Source organism: Neodiprion lecontei, chromosome 4 (genome assembly GCF_021901455.1).
Source record: "Neodiprion lecontei isolate iyNeoLeco1 chromosome 4, iyNeoLeco1.1, whole genome shotgun sequence".
In the NCBI taxonomy this organism is placed as follows: Eukaryota; Metazoa; Arthropoda; class Insecta; order Hymenoptera; family Diprionidae; genus Neodiprion; species Neodiprion lecontei.
This window is the reverse complement of record NC_060263.1, coordinates 36,474,123-36,487,698: the sequence shown is the minus strand read 5'-3', so window position 1 is coordinate 36,487,698 and position 13,576 is coordinate 36,474,123. Positions and strand designations below refer to the sequence as shown.

General features: G+C 40.1%; 1 protein-coding gene across 4 annotated transcripts; it reads left to right on the top strand.

The window, feature by feature from the left end:
• Window positions 1–336: 336 nt before the first annotated feature.
• LOC107227033 (elongation factor 1-alpha) lies at window positions 337–12,787 on the top strand. 4 transcript variants are annotated; one of them, XM_046738748.1, is made up of 3 exons: window positions 337–461; window positions 9,452–10,819; window positions 11,342–12,787. In XM_046738748.1, the coding sequence occupies exons 2-3, from the start codon at window positions 9,503–9,505 to the stop codon at window positions 11,408–11,410; spliced, it is 1,386 nt and encodes a 461-aa protein (XP_046594704.1). In that variant the 5' UTR covers window positions 337–461; window positions 9,452–9,502; the 3' UTR covers window positions 11,411–12,787. The 4 variants fall into 4 exon arrangements, with proteins under 4 accessions (XP_046594704.1, XP_015523538.1, XP_015523537.1 ...); XM_015668052.2 differs by lacking the exon at window positions 337–461 and adding an exon at window positions 8,291–8,489 and having other exon boundaries at window positions 9,458–10,819; XM_015668051.2 differs by lacking the exon at window positions 337–461 and adding an exon at window positions 8,292–8,489.
• The last annotated feature ends 789 nt before the right edge of the window (window positions 12,788–13,576 follow it).

Here is a 13,576-nt window from a genome sequence, read left to right as displayed (position 1 = left end):
ATCGCAGGCTGAAAGGGGTGGAAAAACCCGGACGATCCCCACTCCGGGAAAAGTTTATTGATATGCCAGAACTGGCACATATTTCAGAGAATAGTTTTCTCCGGTGATAACGCGGCGCAATTTAGTGCCAGGTTAATTTCATCGCCGTGATTCGGATTTCTGTAAAGTACTTGGATCGTAATTTAAAAAATTTGAACGCAATTACACGGTTGGAAAAAAAATTCTCCAGCTGGTCCACTAAAATTTTTCGGTTCGTTTAACCGTTTCATAATGTGTTACTGTTCGAAAAATAAAGTACAACGTGTGAATTAAATGTTGAAAATGACAACAATTTGTGTCATATTTACCAACAGAAATTTAAGAAATAACTGAAATATAAAATGAACCTGCTGGGACATTGTGTGTAGTTAAATTTTTCTAACAGTGTACCGATTGCGTAACGCAATGGTCATAGTTTTGAGGTAAAAAATGTATTATTATTATTATTATTATGTATAATATTGCAGATATATTATTTGGCAAAAAGTTTGGCTGCAATACCTCTGGCATTCCGAATGCTTAACTTATATATATTATAGTGATAAATTCGAGGACCTATATAAGAATTTTCCATGTAGTCTCGGGCGACCATCGGGGGGTAAAAAAAGCGATCAAAGGGGGGGGGGGGGGGGGTAAAAAAAGGTCTGGATCACGATCCGCTAAGCCGTTTAGCGTCGCATAATAACACAATTAGAAAATCGACTGTGCTTCAATAATTTAACGGTCATCACGAATTTCGAGTCTAGGTGCCAGATGTCAAATGTTGATTTCTTCCACGTAACTAATGAAAAAAGAAATAGCATTATTCGTAGATAAGGTTTGCTTTTTATTTCGACGTGCCGCTACCTGCTGCTTATACTATTGATCAAAAACTTCGAGACTTGTTTATCAGCGTAAAAGAGAAAAAGAATTATGATAGATGAAGATGTCGGTTATTATTAGATGTATAGAATCAGAATTTATTCATTGAAAAATGAAAATGAGAGGGAATTCTTTTTTTCTCTAGTATATTATTATTATTGATATGTTGGGGCGGTTTTTATATCGAACTTGGTGTATATTTCCAATTGCAAACTTCACAAACCTTGCGAGAGTGTTCAGATTTTCATATAGATATATCTCTGCTTTTGAGGATATTTCTATATAATTATTTAGAAACAATTTAGAGGACTTCCCGGTAGAATTTCGAAAAAGTCGAAAACACGGACCACCCTAGGATATGTATACGTCATATGTGTGAATATATATATGTTATACACATGTGCAATATTAGAATTTTTGCGTCGTCACCGATTGCCGGTGTTCCGACGATGACGTAAGACGCTACACACGCACATAAGCGACAGACGCTGACAATGAGCGTTGGCAAAAAAAAATTAGAGAAGCAGAATTCTGTAGAAACATTACCTAACACAACAATATATATATATATATATATATATATATACATATACATACATATAGGTATACATATATTATGTATTCACGTATGCTTATACACATATAATTATATCTGTATATTATCGTGGCTCTAAATTTCAACGTGTTTTGTATAAATAATTCCAGGGCGATCGGTCCGCGGCTACTCGACGTCCGCCGAGATGAAAAATTCATTGATGGTCGATACGCAACGTCAAAATCCGCGAGCGTCGACCGGATCCTCGCGACCCACGCGAATCAGACGTCGCCGTCGGCTGTCAACGACGTCGTTGTAATATGAAAACAAAAAAAAAAAACAAAACAAAAAAGAAAAGGGAGTAAAAATAATCTTCCGGCACCCTAACGACCGCGGACGATCTAATTTTGGAGAATTTTTTATTTTTTTTTCTCTTTTCCTTCAATTTTTCCGTCTTCTTTCTACCTGTTTTTATTTTTCCCTCCCTAATCTCTTGTTTTCTCGTTAGATCGTTGACGCGTAACAACTTGGCAGATATGGATGTCGCACGTCACGTCCATGCAATAACGCTGAAATCAAATCTGCGTTTATATACGATGAGGAAAATTTCATTCGTACAGTTAACGGGAAATTGTAGAAAAGTTGGTTGGTATAGTTGCAACAACGGTTTGGATATTTTTTTCAATTTTACTAGAAAATGTAGTACAAGTAACGTGTTTGGTGTAATTGTAATTGCCGATAATATATTTTCTGGTTATTGGAATGTTAAATCTGGTCGTTTAATTTACTACATTTTTTCACGACAAGATACGTTACAAAATAACTGGATTTTTTTTTTTTCTACGGATACAAAACTCACTTTACTTTTGTGCCCAGAACTCATGTTATTCGATTATTGTAATGAACGAAAATAGTTGAGAACCGTATATTAAACACAATTCTTTCTCATTACGATCACTGTTGCTATATTTTTTCGTAACCGTTACGAAAGTTTAACGCTTATGCAACGATAAATTGACGTCAAAGCCTTGTTTAACTAAAAAAGTAGAGTAAACCTCACAAACTGATTTTGCGTTGCAATTACCAAAAAAGGATCGAAAATACCTCGTTTTTCGTAATTCCAACAATATTCAAACAGTGTTTTTTCAACGATACCCGTTTTACTGAATTTTTCTAGTTAATACAAAAACGAAATTTTTCTCGGTGTGTGTTCGCGTGGATGAGTCGACGGGACAATGAAACAGGTGCGGCGGAGTTGGCAAGCTCGGTTGCTGGGCTGGCTGAGTAGAATTTTGAAGTAATTAGGCGAGACCGCAGATCTAGTCAGTGGGGTGAATTTCGCAAGGCGGAATTCTATACTGACTCATCATAAACCACGGAGATGACATTCTGGCGTGTGTGACTATTGCCACGATTTTAGAAGGTATCTCGATCTTCAAAGCGGCGGGAAAACCACGTGCCACGCACACATCCCAAGTTTTTTTATCCACTCATGTAAAGATTTCCCGCACACGCGAGAAGCCGTGCAGTTTCAAACGTTTTGCGAACGTCACGCGCACGGAGTAACTAGTGCGTAGAAAGGAACATCACAGGGTGAGTATGGACCATTTTTAGGCGAACAGTGTCCGTAATTTACGAGGGTTGCGGATTATTTATAACAAATACGCGTCGACGTCGGTTTCTAGAAATTACTCACGCCAAAAATCGGTATTGTTTGTTCATCAATTTTATCACACGAGAGTATTTGCACGATAAGTTTTTATCGAATAATTGTGTTCGAAAGCTGTGATGAAATTAACTTTCGGAATACGAGAATAGAAATTAACGGAATCGTAAACGAGAGCTTCGTTTTATCGATGGTTCATTTTTGATCGTTACAAAATTGTTTGAAATCTATTAGATTTGTTCGATTTCACTTGACGACTCAATTTATTCAATAAGTTATCGTCTACTAAGCACGAACGAATCTGGATACTAGATTTTTAACTGTTTTGAAGCGATCTTAAATGAATTATCGATATCTAAGCTTTTGTTCACAATTTCACAATCAGTTTTTTCAACATTCTTATCGTCGAAGAGATCTTCGGAGCCTGCGAATACAATAGTTCGTCAAATACTGGTTTCACGACAATCTCGTTACAAAATGAGCAAAAAGTATTAATTTTTGGCCAACCAACCACCTGATTCATCGTCAGCCAAATTAAGCCCTGTGCACACGGTTCATTTTTTCACGCCGTTTCAACGACTCGAAATATCCATTGCTGCGCACTTCGCTTCTTCGTAGCTTCCTTATCGGTTGACGCAGTTTCTATTTCTTACTAGCCGACGCTGCGTCTGTAAGAGCACCAAATTTTTCGTAAGATACAGCGCAGAATTTATATTCGACAATTACCAATCTCGCAAGTATTGGATTAAGATTCCATTAAGAATGAGACTTTTGACGGTTTCGTTGTACGTAGATTTTAATCAGTTGGCATTAGATATTACGAGATGAAAGAATTCACGCAACCTTATTTTTTTATCTCCGTACATTCAGTGTCGACCGATTTATAAACAGGAAATCGCAAGAATTCAATGAAAAAAGAGAAAGAGCGGATGAAAGACGTTATGCGAAGCTAACTGAACGGACGAAGAAGAACACGAGGTTGGAATGGCTGTGATCTCGAAGGTGAAGAACGCGATATTTTTGGGGCCACAGGTTCGACATAGAAACACATTTGTCGAGGTAGCGCAAACTCGTGTTATACAACAAGATCAATCTTCTCTTCAGCGTCGTACCTGCAGCTGAGAGAAAAGCTACAAATCTTCTCATTTGTGACCGGGTGCAGTTTCTTTCATGCGCACAAATATGCGTTAAAATGCAAAATGACAAAATGTCAAAAACGTCCGAATTATAGTCGTAAAAATCATTAATTCACTATTTTTCCAAAAATTCGACCTCACACTGAGAAAAATTTCATTTGTCATAGTAACTAACAAAATTCGTCTGTCAAATAAATACCTTTTTTTCATCGCCCGATATCACCATATTTTTTTTTTCTCACACAGGTATCTGTGTCCAGAGACTTGCTCAGTCAATTTTCAGCTCAAAGTAATGAAAATTTAGCGAGTTATAATTTTCGGAGTGGAATGATTTATATTTCACAATTTATGAATCGTCTTTTTTTCCACATTCAAAATTGCATTTTGCTAAAACCGACTAATTTGCCTTGAAATACAACGCTCAAAGAGTGTCCCAGAGTTTTCTTCAAGTTCTTCGAATTCGACCTGAGGTCTCCAGCGACCCCGGCGTTACACCTCGTACAAAGTTTCTTTTACCGAAGGACTTTTAATTTTCAATCGATCGCACCTCTCTCATCCTTTATAATCGACGCCGCGGCACGTGCTCGAGATGTTCCCGGGTTAATAGACCCGAAGCCCCGAAATGAAATAGACGGGCATGTCGAGGTCGAAGGCTGGCGCCTGCCCGACCAAGGCCTCGAGGCTCTGACCCCCGCCGATATTTCTCGGTTTCACAATTTTGATTGCCTGTCCGATTCTAGGACAGAATCCGAAATCCCGGTCGAGCCGTCGTGCTTTCTCAAGATTTATCGCTGGCCCGACGCCAAGCGAACGAATCCCGCGTATTAGAGACACCGGATGTGATATCCGGCCGAATTTTTCCCGGATTTGATCCGCCCTAATAGATAAACAAAGATATAAATTTTCTCTTTGCAAAAATTAATTGACGCGAACAATTCTCGAGAAATTAAAATGGCACGTGTTTATTCCTCGAGGTATGTATAATTTAATAATAATAAAATCAACGTATGTATAACAAATGTCACATCAACGTCCTCTCGCAAGCTGCACGCTTTATCTTACACCGGTAAACTGAGCTTGGGCGGAAAATCAATGCCATACATCCGGGTCCCGGACACAGGTCGCTTATTCGCTCGCGATCCCGCGGGATGGATGTGAGCCATATTTTTCAACAAAACCGGGAGGAGGGAAACCCTCGGAGATAATTTTCCGCAGCTTCCATGTATTCGGATGAATTTCTTCTTTCTTTTTCGAAGATATGAAAACCACGCGATTTTGCAGAAATAATGGTGAACCGTCCCGAACGGTAATTTATTTTATTCCTTTTTTGTCGATTGTTTTCATCAAAATATATGATCAAACATTTCTTTCGTAAATTTTTATACATCTATTTTCGGAAGATACGTTCGCAACTGTGAGATAAAAATTCGTAGATGGAGTTTTCGATCGGGCTTCGCTTTTTGCGTGGACAATAATAATATTGAAAAGTAAAGACGATCGATGCTATCTTTGAATTCTTTTCTGCGAAATCACGAATTAAAAGAACAATCGCGACATCTCGGAACATGTTTACCATTCGATAAAATATACATACGTATACTACCTCGTGCAATAATACCGCGAAATTGATCATTCGGAATGAATGTTTATTGCTCGATACATTATATTCCTGTAACATTTTACGTAATATCAAAGAATCGTTGATGTTTTTTTCACGGACAAGATGTCAGTGGAAATGGGAAAAAATCATTTCTTCATAAATTCTTTGCAAAATAAAGCCGGTAATTTTGGACTTCTGGTGATTTCGTAGACTGGAAGCGTGAATTTCCGTGAAATAATCGAATCATTCATCCTTTTTGCCAGTAGAATTTTCTCCATTTCCTCAATTTTTTTTTATTTTTTTTTTTTACACTCAAGGCTTCCGACGTAATTCAAGGAGGTTCAATTTGTCTTTAAATATTACTAGCAGTCGGCGTCGAAGAACAAAGAAGCACGTTGCCTCGGTCTCGGAGTGACTTCACTCGTTCTTCCATCTCTCTTCCTCTCAACTTTTCTTTTTCGTCTTTTGCGCAAACCGGATGAACCGCGATGCCTCAACGCTCGGGACTAACGTCCATGGAATTTAGGGAGGTGTGTAATATTTTCGCAAGTACGAGCGTCACAGTCCGTCAAAGACGGACCGTTTTAAGGCATGAGGCTCACGTGCCTCCCACCCGAATTTCCGAAAAACGAAAATACGACATATCGCGATCGGATCCGCGAAAAGTGACGTCCGCGAGGTTCTCTGGGTCTGGCATCGGCCCAATTCGAATGCTGTCAATAACTGCCGGACGCTTATGTAAACGAAAACAAGCTCCTCTCAAAGATTTTTCTCTCACAATCATCCACCACCTACTCCCACGTTTGCAAATCCCACAGACCACAGTGGCCTGCCTCAAGAATCGACTCGATCCACCCCGTATTTTCATGTCTTTCATTTTTCCTTCGCCTCTTTTTCTCGCGTGGATTCCACTCCATGTTTCCAGATCTCTGACGTCGCTGCTGAAGCTGCGCGAAGTTTGGATAAATAATATATATGTATGAACAAACTTACACACACACACATGTATATATACGTATCGAATTATATGACTATGGATCATTCCCTGCAGTTTTTTTTTTTTTTCTTTTTTGTTTTTTATCATTCATCGTCAATATGTTGTTTTATTTCTCGTTCTCTTCCTTTTTCTCTTTTCCTTTCTTCTCGCATTCGAACATGTTCCGTTTCTCCGGCACGTTTCAAAGGTATACCTACAGTGCATGTCAACACGTTTGCACCACCCGCTGATCTATATCTTGACGAATTAGCCCAGAAATAGAGCAGCAGATCCTTTAATAGACGCTCCGACGTCAAAGGCTGCAGAATGCGCAGATGCGATTCAAGACGCGGGTAATTTCCGTTGGGTGGGGATAAACTATTTGCGCCGCGTGGATTCAATCGACGAAGGATCGATGACATCCGTCAGGCTTGTGACGATTTTCATAAATATCACGAAAATCATCGATCGCTCTCCCTGCTGGCCCAGAATTCCCTGCTTTCTTGCACTCTGTGAATTCCGCCATTCGCGGCTCGGTAAAACGCGAATGCCAGACGTCGCCGGTGTATTTATGGATTTTTTCAACTCCGTTCGGAAAGGTTTGGCAATAAATTCGGGACTACCTTGTATCTGGTGAACGTTAACCTCACAGAAATATCTCGAGTGCCATAATAAACGGAACAAATTTTCATCTTCAAACTGCGATATTAATTCACTCACTCGCGTACGTCGCTCTCCTAAATAAGTATATCGCAAATAATTATCGCAAATTTGCTGCAAATTATCCTTGGATCAAAGCCACGAGAGCGAGATTTTTTCATTCCGCGGCTTTGTAATCATTCGTCAAGATCAACCGAGACGGAGACGAAACTAATAAAAAAAAGGGGGCAACGAGTTCAATTGCAGATTTTATTCAAGCGGTTTCTTTGTTCTTTTTCGCATCTGGCCGCTCGCGATCGTTTTACGGTCTTTTTAACTTTACAGTAATCTAAATAAATACGGAATGAATATAATCGAGATTTAACGAGCGATCGTTAAAGTTGTCCGAGTACCGAGATTGGCACGCGTGATTGCTCGTAAGTAACGGGAATAACTTGTACGTTGCAAATTGCAAGTTGATTTTCAATTCAAACGCGTACCGGGGATAAATTATAGCATCCGCGAAGGTTTCTCTCGTTTGTCAGATATGAAAGGAAAATGCAACTCGCGCGGTGCCAATCGCGCGCAAATAATTGTCATCTGGATCCAATTATCCTGGGTATTATAAATTAACAAAGGCTTTACGTACCTAGCAGCCTTTGTTGATGCATATATATGTATATTTACAATTAAACAGCCAGGTGATAAATCACCGTGAGTACATAACGGTAATAAAGGATAATAATCGAGCCCTTAAAACGCGAAACGTTCAACCGATCATCGGGACGAAATATATTCCTCGGTGTTTATCAATTCATTTTCTATAATAATGATCCTTACCAAGGAAATATCCGGCTGCATTTGGTGTGCGCAAAACCGTCGGCCATGTTTGTTACGCCGTCGCAATAGAGTCCGAGTTCTTGTCGATGCGAATGGCAGAGGATATTTGCGAGGTATTTCACGTCTCCAGATATTCGCGGATTTATCAACGAAAATAAGTAAATCAACGTCGTATTTTACCGGTATACGCAAACCCGGTAAGTAAAGAACCGTATCGATTATTCGTAGATCGTAGTTACACCGTATCTTGTGCGAAAATTTCACAACTCTATCCAGCTTGAGGAAAGTAGCCGGCAGACCCCGATCAACCCGAGACGTATTGATTTCTGGGGTTGTCAGACAAAAAAATTAGCAAACTGCGTAACCCCGACTGCCGATGCCTCCTTTCGTGTAAACGTTGTCGGGACGAAGTAGTCGTCTTCAACCTTAACGTAGGCCTTGATCGAGTATTGCCAAAAATAGTTATTCGATATCTCTACGGTAGTTTCATTTTTTTTTCTGGAGAATTTCGAGTCAATCTGCGAACGAAATTTTCGCACCAGAAACCCGATCGGTATTTAACTTTTGTTTTTCTTGGATAGCAATTATTTTATTACGTATTCTATAAATACGCGAACTGACCCCAGCAACAAGTAACTTATAGCGCGACGTTTGTAATCGTCAATTGGCTTCTGTTGATGTTTAGTCTGGTGTTATAAGCTGCCGGTAAGGATAAAAAAAATAAAAAAAAATACAATTCTGGCATACTTGAGGAATTATTTTCCTGGTTACGAATTGTCGGCAGAATGAACGAGTGAATTTCGGAAATTTATGTCCTGCCAGTGGTTTATTAATTTCGGTTTTGATGTTTTTTTTTTTTTATTATACGTATATATCGGAAACTCACTGTTTTCAAATTTCAAGTGACTCGATTCAGCCCCGTATTTGAAATATCGTAAGAATCGCAAAACACGTCACCGAGCTAGATACAGTTGACGTTGTATCGTAATATTAATTGATTCGAATAAAAGGAAATTTGCAAACGAACCGAATGTATGGATAGTTAACAAATTCCCAATACGAAGCAACATTTTCATCGATATCGCAGGAATACCTTCCAACTAACATCTGCGAAAGTCCGAAACGGTTCGTCGAAGGCGTTTTGACGATTGTTAAAAAGTTTCAGATCCGGGACCGAAGCGAAGTTGGCCGAGATACGGGAGGGTTGAAAATGGGCAAGGAGAAGATCCACATAAACATCGTGGTGATCGGGCACGTGGACTCCGGTAAATCAACGACCACCGGCCACCTGATATACAAATGCGGGGGAATCGACAAGCGGACGATCGAGAAGTTCGAAAAGGAGGCCCAGGAGATGGGCAAGGGTTCGTTCAAGTACGCCTGGGTCCTGGACAAGCTCAAGGCGGAGCGGGAGCGGGGAATAACGATCGACATAGCTCTCTGGAAGTTCGAGACGGCCAAGTACTACGTGACGATAATAGACGCGCCCGGTCACCGTGACTTCATAAAGAACATGATAACCGGGACCAGTCAGGCGGACTGCGCGGTGCTGATAGTGGCGGCAGGGACCGGGGAATTCGAGGCCGGGATATCGAAGAACGGACAGACGCGGGAACACGCCCTCCTGGCCTTCACCCTCGGGGTGAAACAGCTGATCGTGGGTGTGAACAAGATGGACTCGACGGAGCCGCCGTACTCGGAGAGCCGGTTCGAGGAGATCAAGAAGGAGGTATCCTCCTACATAAAGAAGATCGGCTACTACCCGGCCTCCGTTGCCTTTGTACCGATCTCCGGATGGCACGGGGACAACATGCTCGAACCCTCGCCGAAGATGCCCTGGTACAAGGGGTGGAAGGTAGAGAGGAAGGACGGCAACGCCGACGGCAAGTGTCTGATCGAGGCTCTCGACGCCATCCTGCCGCCGTCGAGGCCGACGGACAAGGCGCTCCGACTTCCGCTCCAGGACGTCTACAAGATCGGCGGCATCGGAACCGTTCCCGTCGGCAGGGTGGAGACTGGGATCCTGAAGCCGGGTATGCTGGTCACCTTTGCCCCCGCGGCCCTGACGACGGAGGTAAAATCCGTCGAGATGCACCACGAGGCTCTGACCGAGGCTCTGCCCGGCGACAACGTCGGATTCAACGTCAAGAACATATCCGTCAAGGAGCTTCGCCGAGGATACGTTGCCGGGGATTCAAAGAACTCGCCGCCGCGCGGCGCGGCTGATTTTACCGCTCAAGTAATCGTCCTCAATCATCCGGGACAGATCAGCAACGGTTACACCCCCGTTCTCGACTGCCACACAGCTCATATCGCTTGCAAGTTCGCCGAGATCAAGGAGAAGTGCGACCGCAGGACCGGCAAAACTACCGAGGAGAATCCTAAGAGCATCAAAAGCGGCGACGCCGCCATCGTCATGCTGCAACCCAGCAAGCCGATGTGCGTCGAAGCTTTTCAGGAGTTTCCACCCCTCGGACGTTTCGCTGTACGCGACATGCGCCAAACTGTTGCCGTCGGAGTAATCAAGGTCAGATTTTCAGCTTCTCGCGTTATTCGCACGGTCTGCGAGTTCTTATTTCACAGGAAATTGCATTTCGAAATACCGTCGACCCTTTGACGGGTACATTTTCCTACCGAACTAATTTAGAAAATCAAATACGATCCGCAGTTTTCGGGATCGCTGATCACAATTCTGAAATCGGAGTTACGAAATTCAGACAGAATTTTTATTTTTTTTTTTTTCATTAAACTAGCTTACGAAAAATTCTGAAAAGAATATGTAGTACAAAACTGTGTACACTGACAATCGGTGTACGAAGAAAACGTAGAAAAGAAAATCAGAACCTCATCTGTCTACGTTACAAAATAAAAAATCGAGTATTTTCACGTCAATTCTTTACAACATGCATAGAAATAAATGAATTAACGACTCAGGCACCCGAGAATCTAAAAATTGTTTATTTGCGTACGAAAAATGTGGTAAAATCTATTATAAATGTGAAAATATATGAGACGTACACGATGACGAATTTCCTCCTGCTTTCGACAGAGCGTCAACTTCAAGGACACTCAGGGGAAGGTAACAAAGGCCGCGGAGAAGGCCCAGAAGAAAAAGTAACCATCAGACCTCCTCGGAAGCTCGCAGTTCGTCGGTTGGCGTCCGTCGAGAGTCCTGACAAGGCGAACCAACTGCAGGGCTCAATTTTCTACGGCAGCAATCCCTTCGAATTCTTGCTTAACAATGAATAATACCTGCACGAGCAGAATTGGGAATATGTGCTTATACTTACCCCCCTTGCATTACCCGGTAGTGTTGAATCCCCGTATATATCCGAACCTTCACATTCAGTTCACCCATGCTCCTCGCACCCCCCACATATGCTAGGATTTTTCACCGGATCGTCGATATTCCTAATCGCTTAATCGTTCCACAACGTTGTACTGAATTTAAAACGTATTACATACACATTACGACATATACTCTCAGTTTTCCAACTCCGTAGTTAGGTTTTTAATCTTGAAGAATGTATCGGGATGTGTTTAACATAGTTATCGTGCATGTGCAAAATTCTTCGCCGTGTTATGACAAACGTTGCGTGTACGCGACCACTTTTCAAATTCTTCCACTTTTTTTTTCTTTCTTCTCGTCCTCGCTTTCGGGAGAATGATTTAGACTCCTTTACACTTGGTTTCTTACCGTTTTTTTTTTTTTTTTTGTTTTTTTTTTCTCAACGTTGAAAAGAAGGTGTCACATTTCCGTACCTGCGGTACAAGAACACGACACGAACGGCCGTCACACGAAACATACCCATTTTTTAATCGATTGTATTATCGTTGTAAGGAATTTGTTATAAAAGAAAAAAAAAAAAAAAAGAAGGTATTACAATTGTTTATATTATTGTCGATGTAATAGATGATGTTCGGTTGTGAATTGCTACGATTAATTTTACCGTTTAATATACCCATATTTATCTATATATATCCCTAGAGATCGCTGGACTTACTATAACAATATTTTTAATAACCGTATTTTCAATCCTTCAATTCAACTTTGTACGATCATTGTATACAGAAAGGTCTTTCTAATATCCCCCGTGTCCTCGGTGCACAATATGCACCTCTCCCTATATACAAACGACGATTGTTTAGACCCTTGAACCAATACCAAGTTGATGTAATAAAAAAAAAACGTAAAAAAAAAAAAAATAATTTAAAAAACTCGAAGGTTGCCTCATTCGCCATGAAAAAAAAAAAAAAAAAAAAAAATAATCTATCCGAGCAGCGTAAGTACATTTGATAAAATACCTATAATACGAAGAAAAATTATCAATACTCGCCTTTTGCATAGAGCTAGAAATTTTGACAAGCTAAGAAATGATGATTTATGAAAAGTTAGGTTAAACGCGTACGATAGAATCTGCGAAAACTATAAGGAATGAATAAAATCGCTCGACGATTATCGTTTTTATGGTAAATATAATTTATTAACACAATATTATATTTATTTTTTTTCTTCTCTTAACCTTGTAACATGTAAGTATATTACAGCTAAATACAATATGATATTATACACTATACAACAATAATATACTTTATATACGCATATTACATGTATGTACAATTATCAACACGACGGTTTTATACAATAATAATAATTGTTATTATTATTATAACAATGTAATGCAGGTCTCGGTCAGTCTTTAGTTCCTGAGGCCAACCGAGGTTCTCCAAGCAGACCCAGTCCTTCGTTATCAAGTCTATATATTAATCGTCAGTACGCGCGCTTATATACGTATAATTTATTCCAGAGAGAGATCGTGGCAGGTCGATGTGTGCGATATTATACACGTGAGAGTCGTTGTGTGACAGAAAATTACAGAATTCTCACTTAGGATAATTAATACATCGATAATACCGCAAGCTTGGGTCAACATTGAGCAACCCTCTAAATAGCATAGGTATACAATATTAATATTCTCTCGATCGATCAGATTTCACTTTTATCACATAACGTAGAATTATGTTTTTTATTATCTACAAACTGTATATAATGTATACCGCAGACTTGGTCCGTGATCGAATCTTTTTATAGGATTTTGTAATATGTAATTACAGAGAAAATATAATTATTACGATGGGGTGAAAAGACTGCTGAAATACCGATTTTAGCGATAACGATCAATGTTATTTTTTCAACTTCAATTTCATCATATAAATCTATTTTTCTTTTTTTTTTATTATTATTATCATTTTTTTTTTTTTTTTTTAATTTTGTTATTTTTTT

What these genes read in the sequence shown, in the direction of transcription:
- LOC107227033 (XM_046738748.1), top strand. Translation starts at nt 9,503, where the DNA reads ATGGGCAAGGAGAAGATCCACATAAACATCGTGGTGATCGGGCACGTG. An exon ending in TTGCCGTCGGAGTAATCAAG is followed by an intron (nt 10,820 to 11,341) that starts GTCAGATTTTCA and finishes TGCTTTCGACAG; the next exon opens with AGCGTCAACTTCAAGGACAC.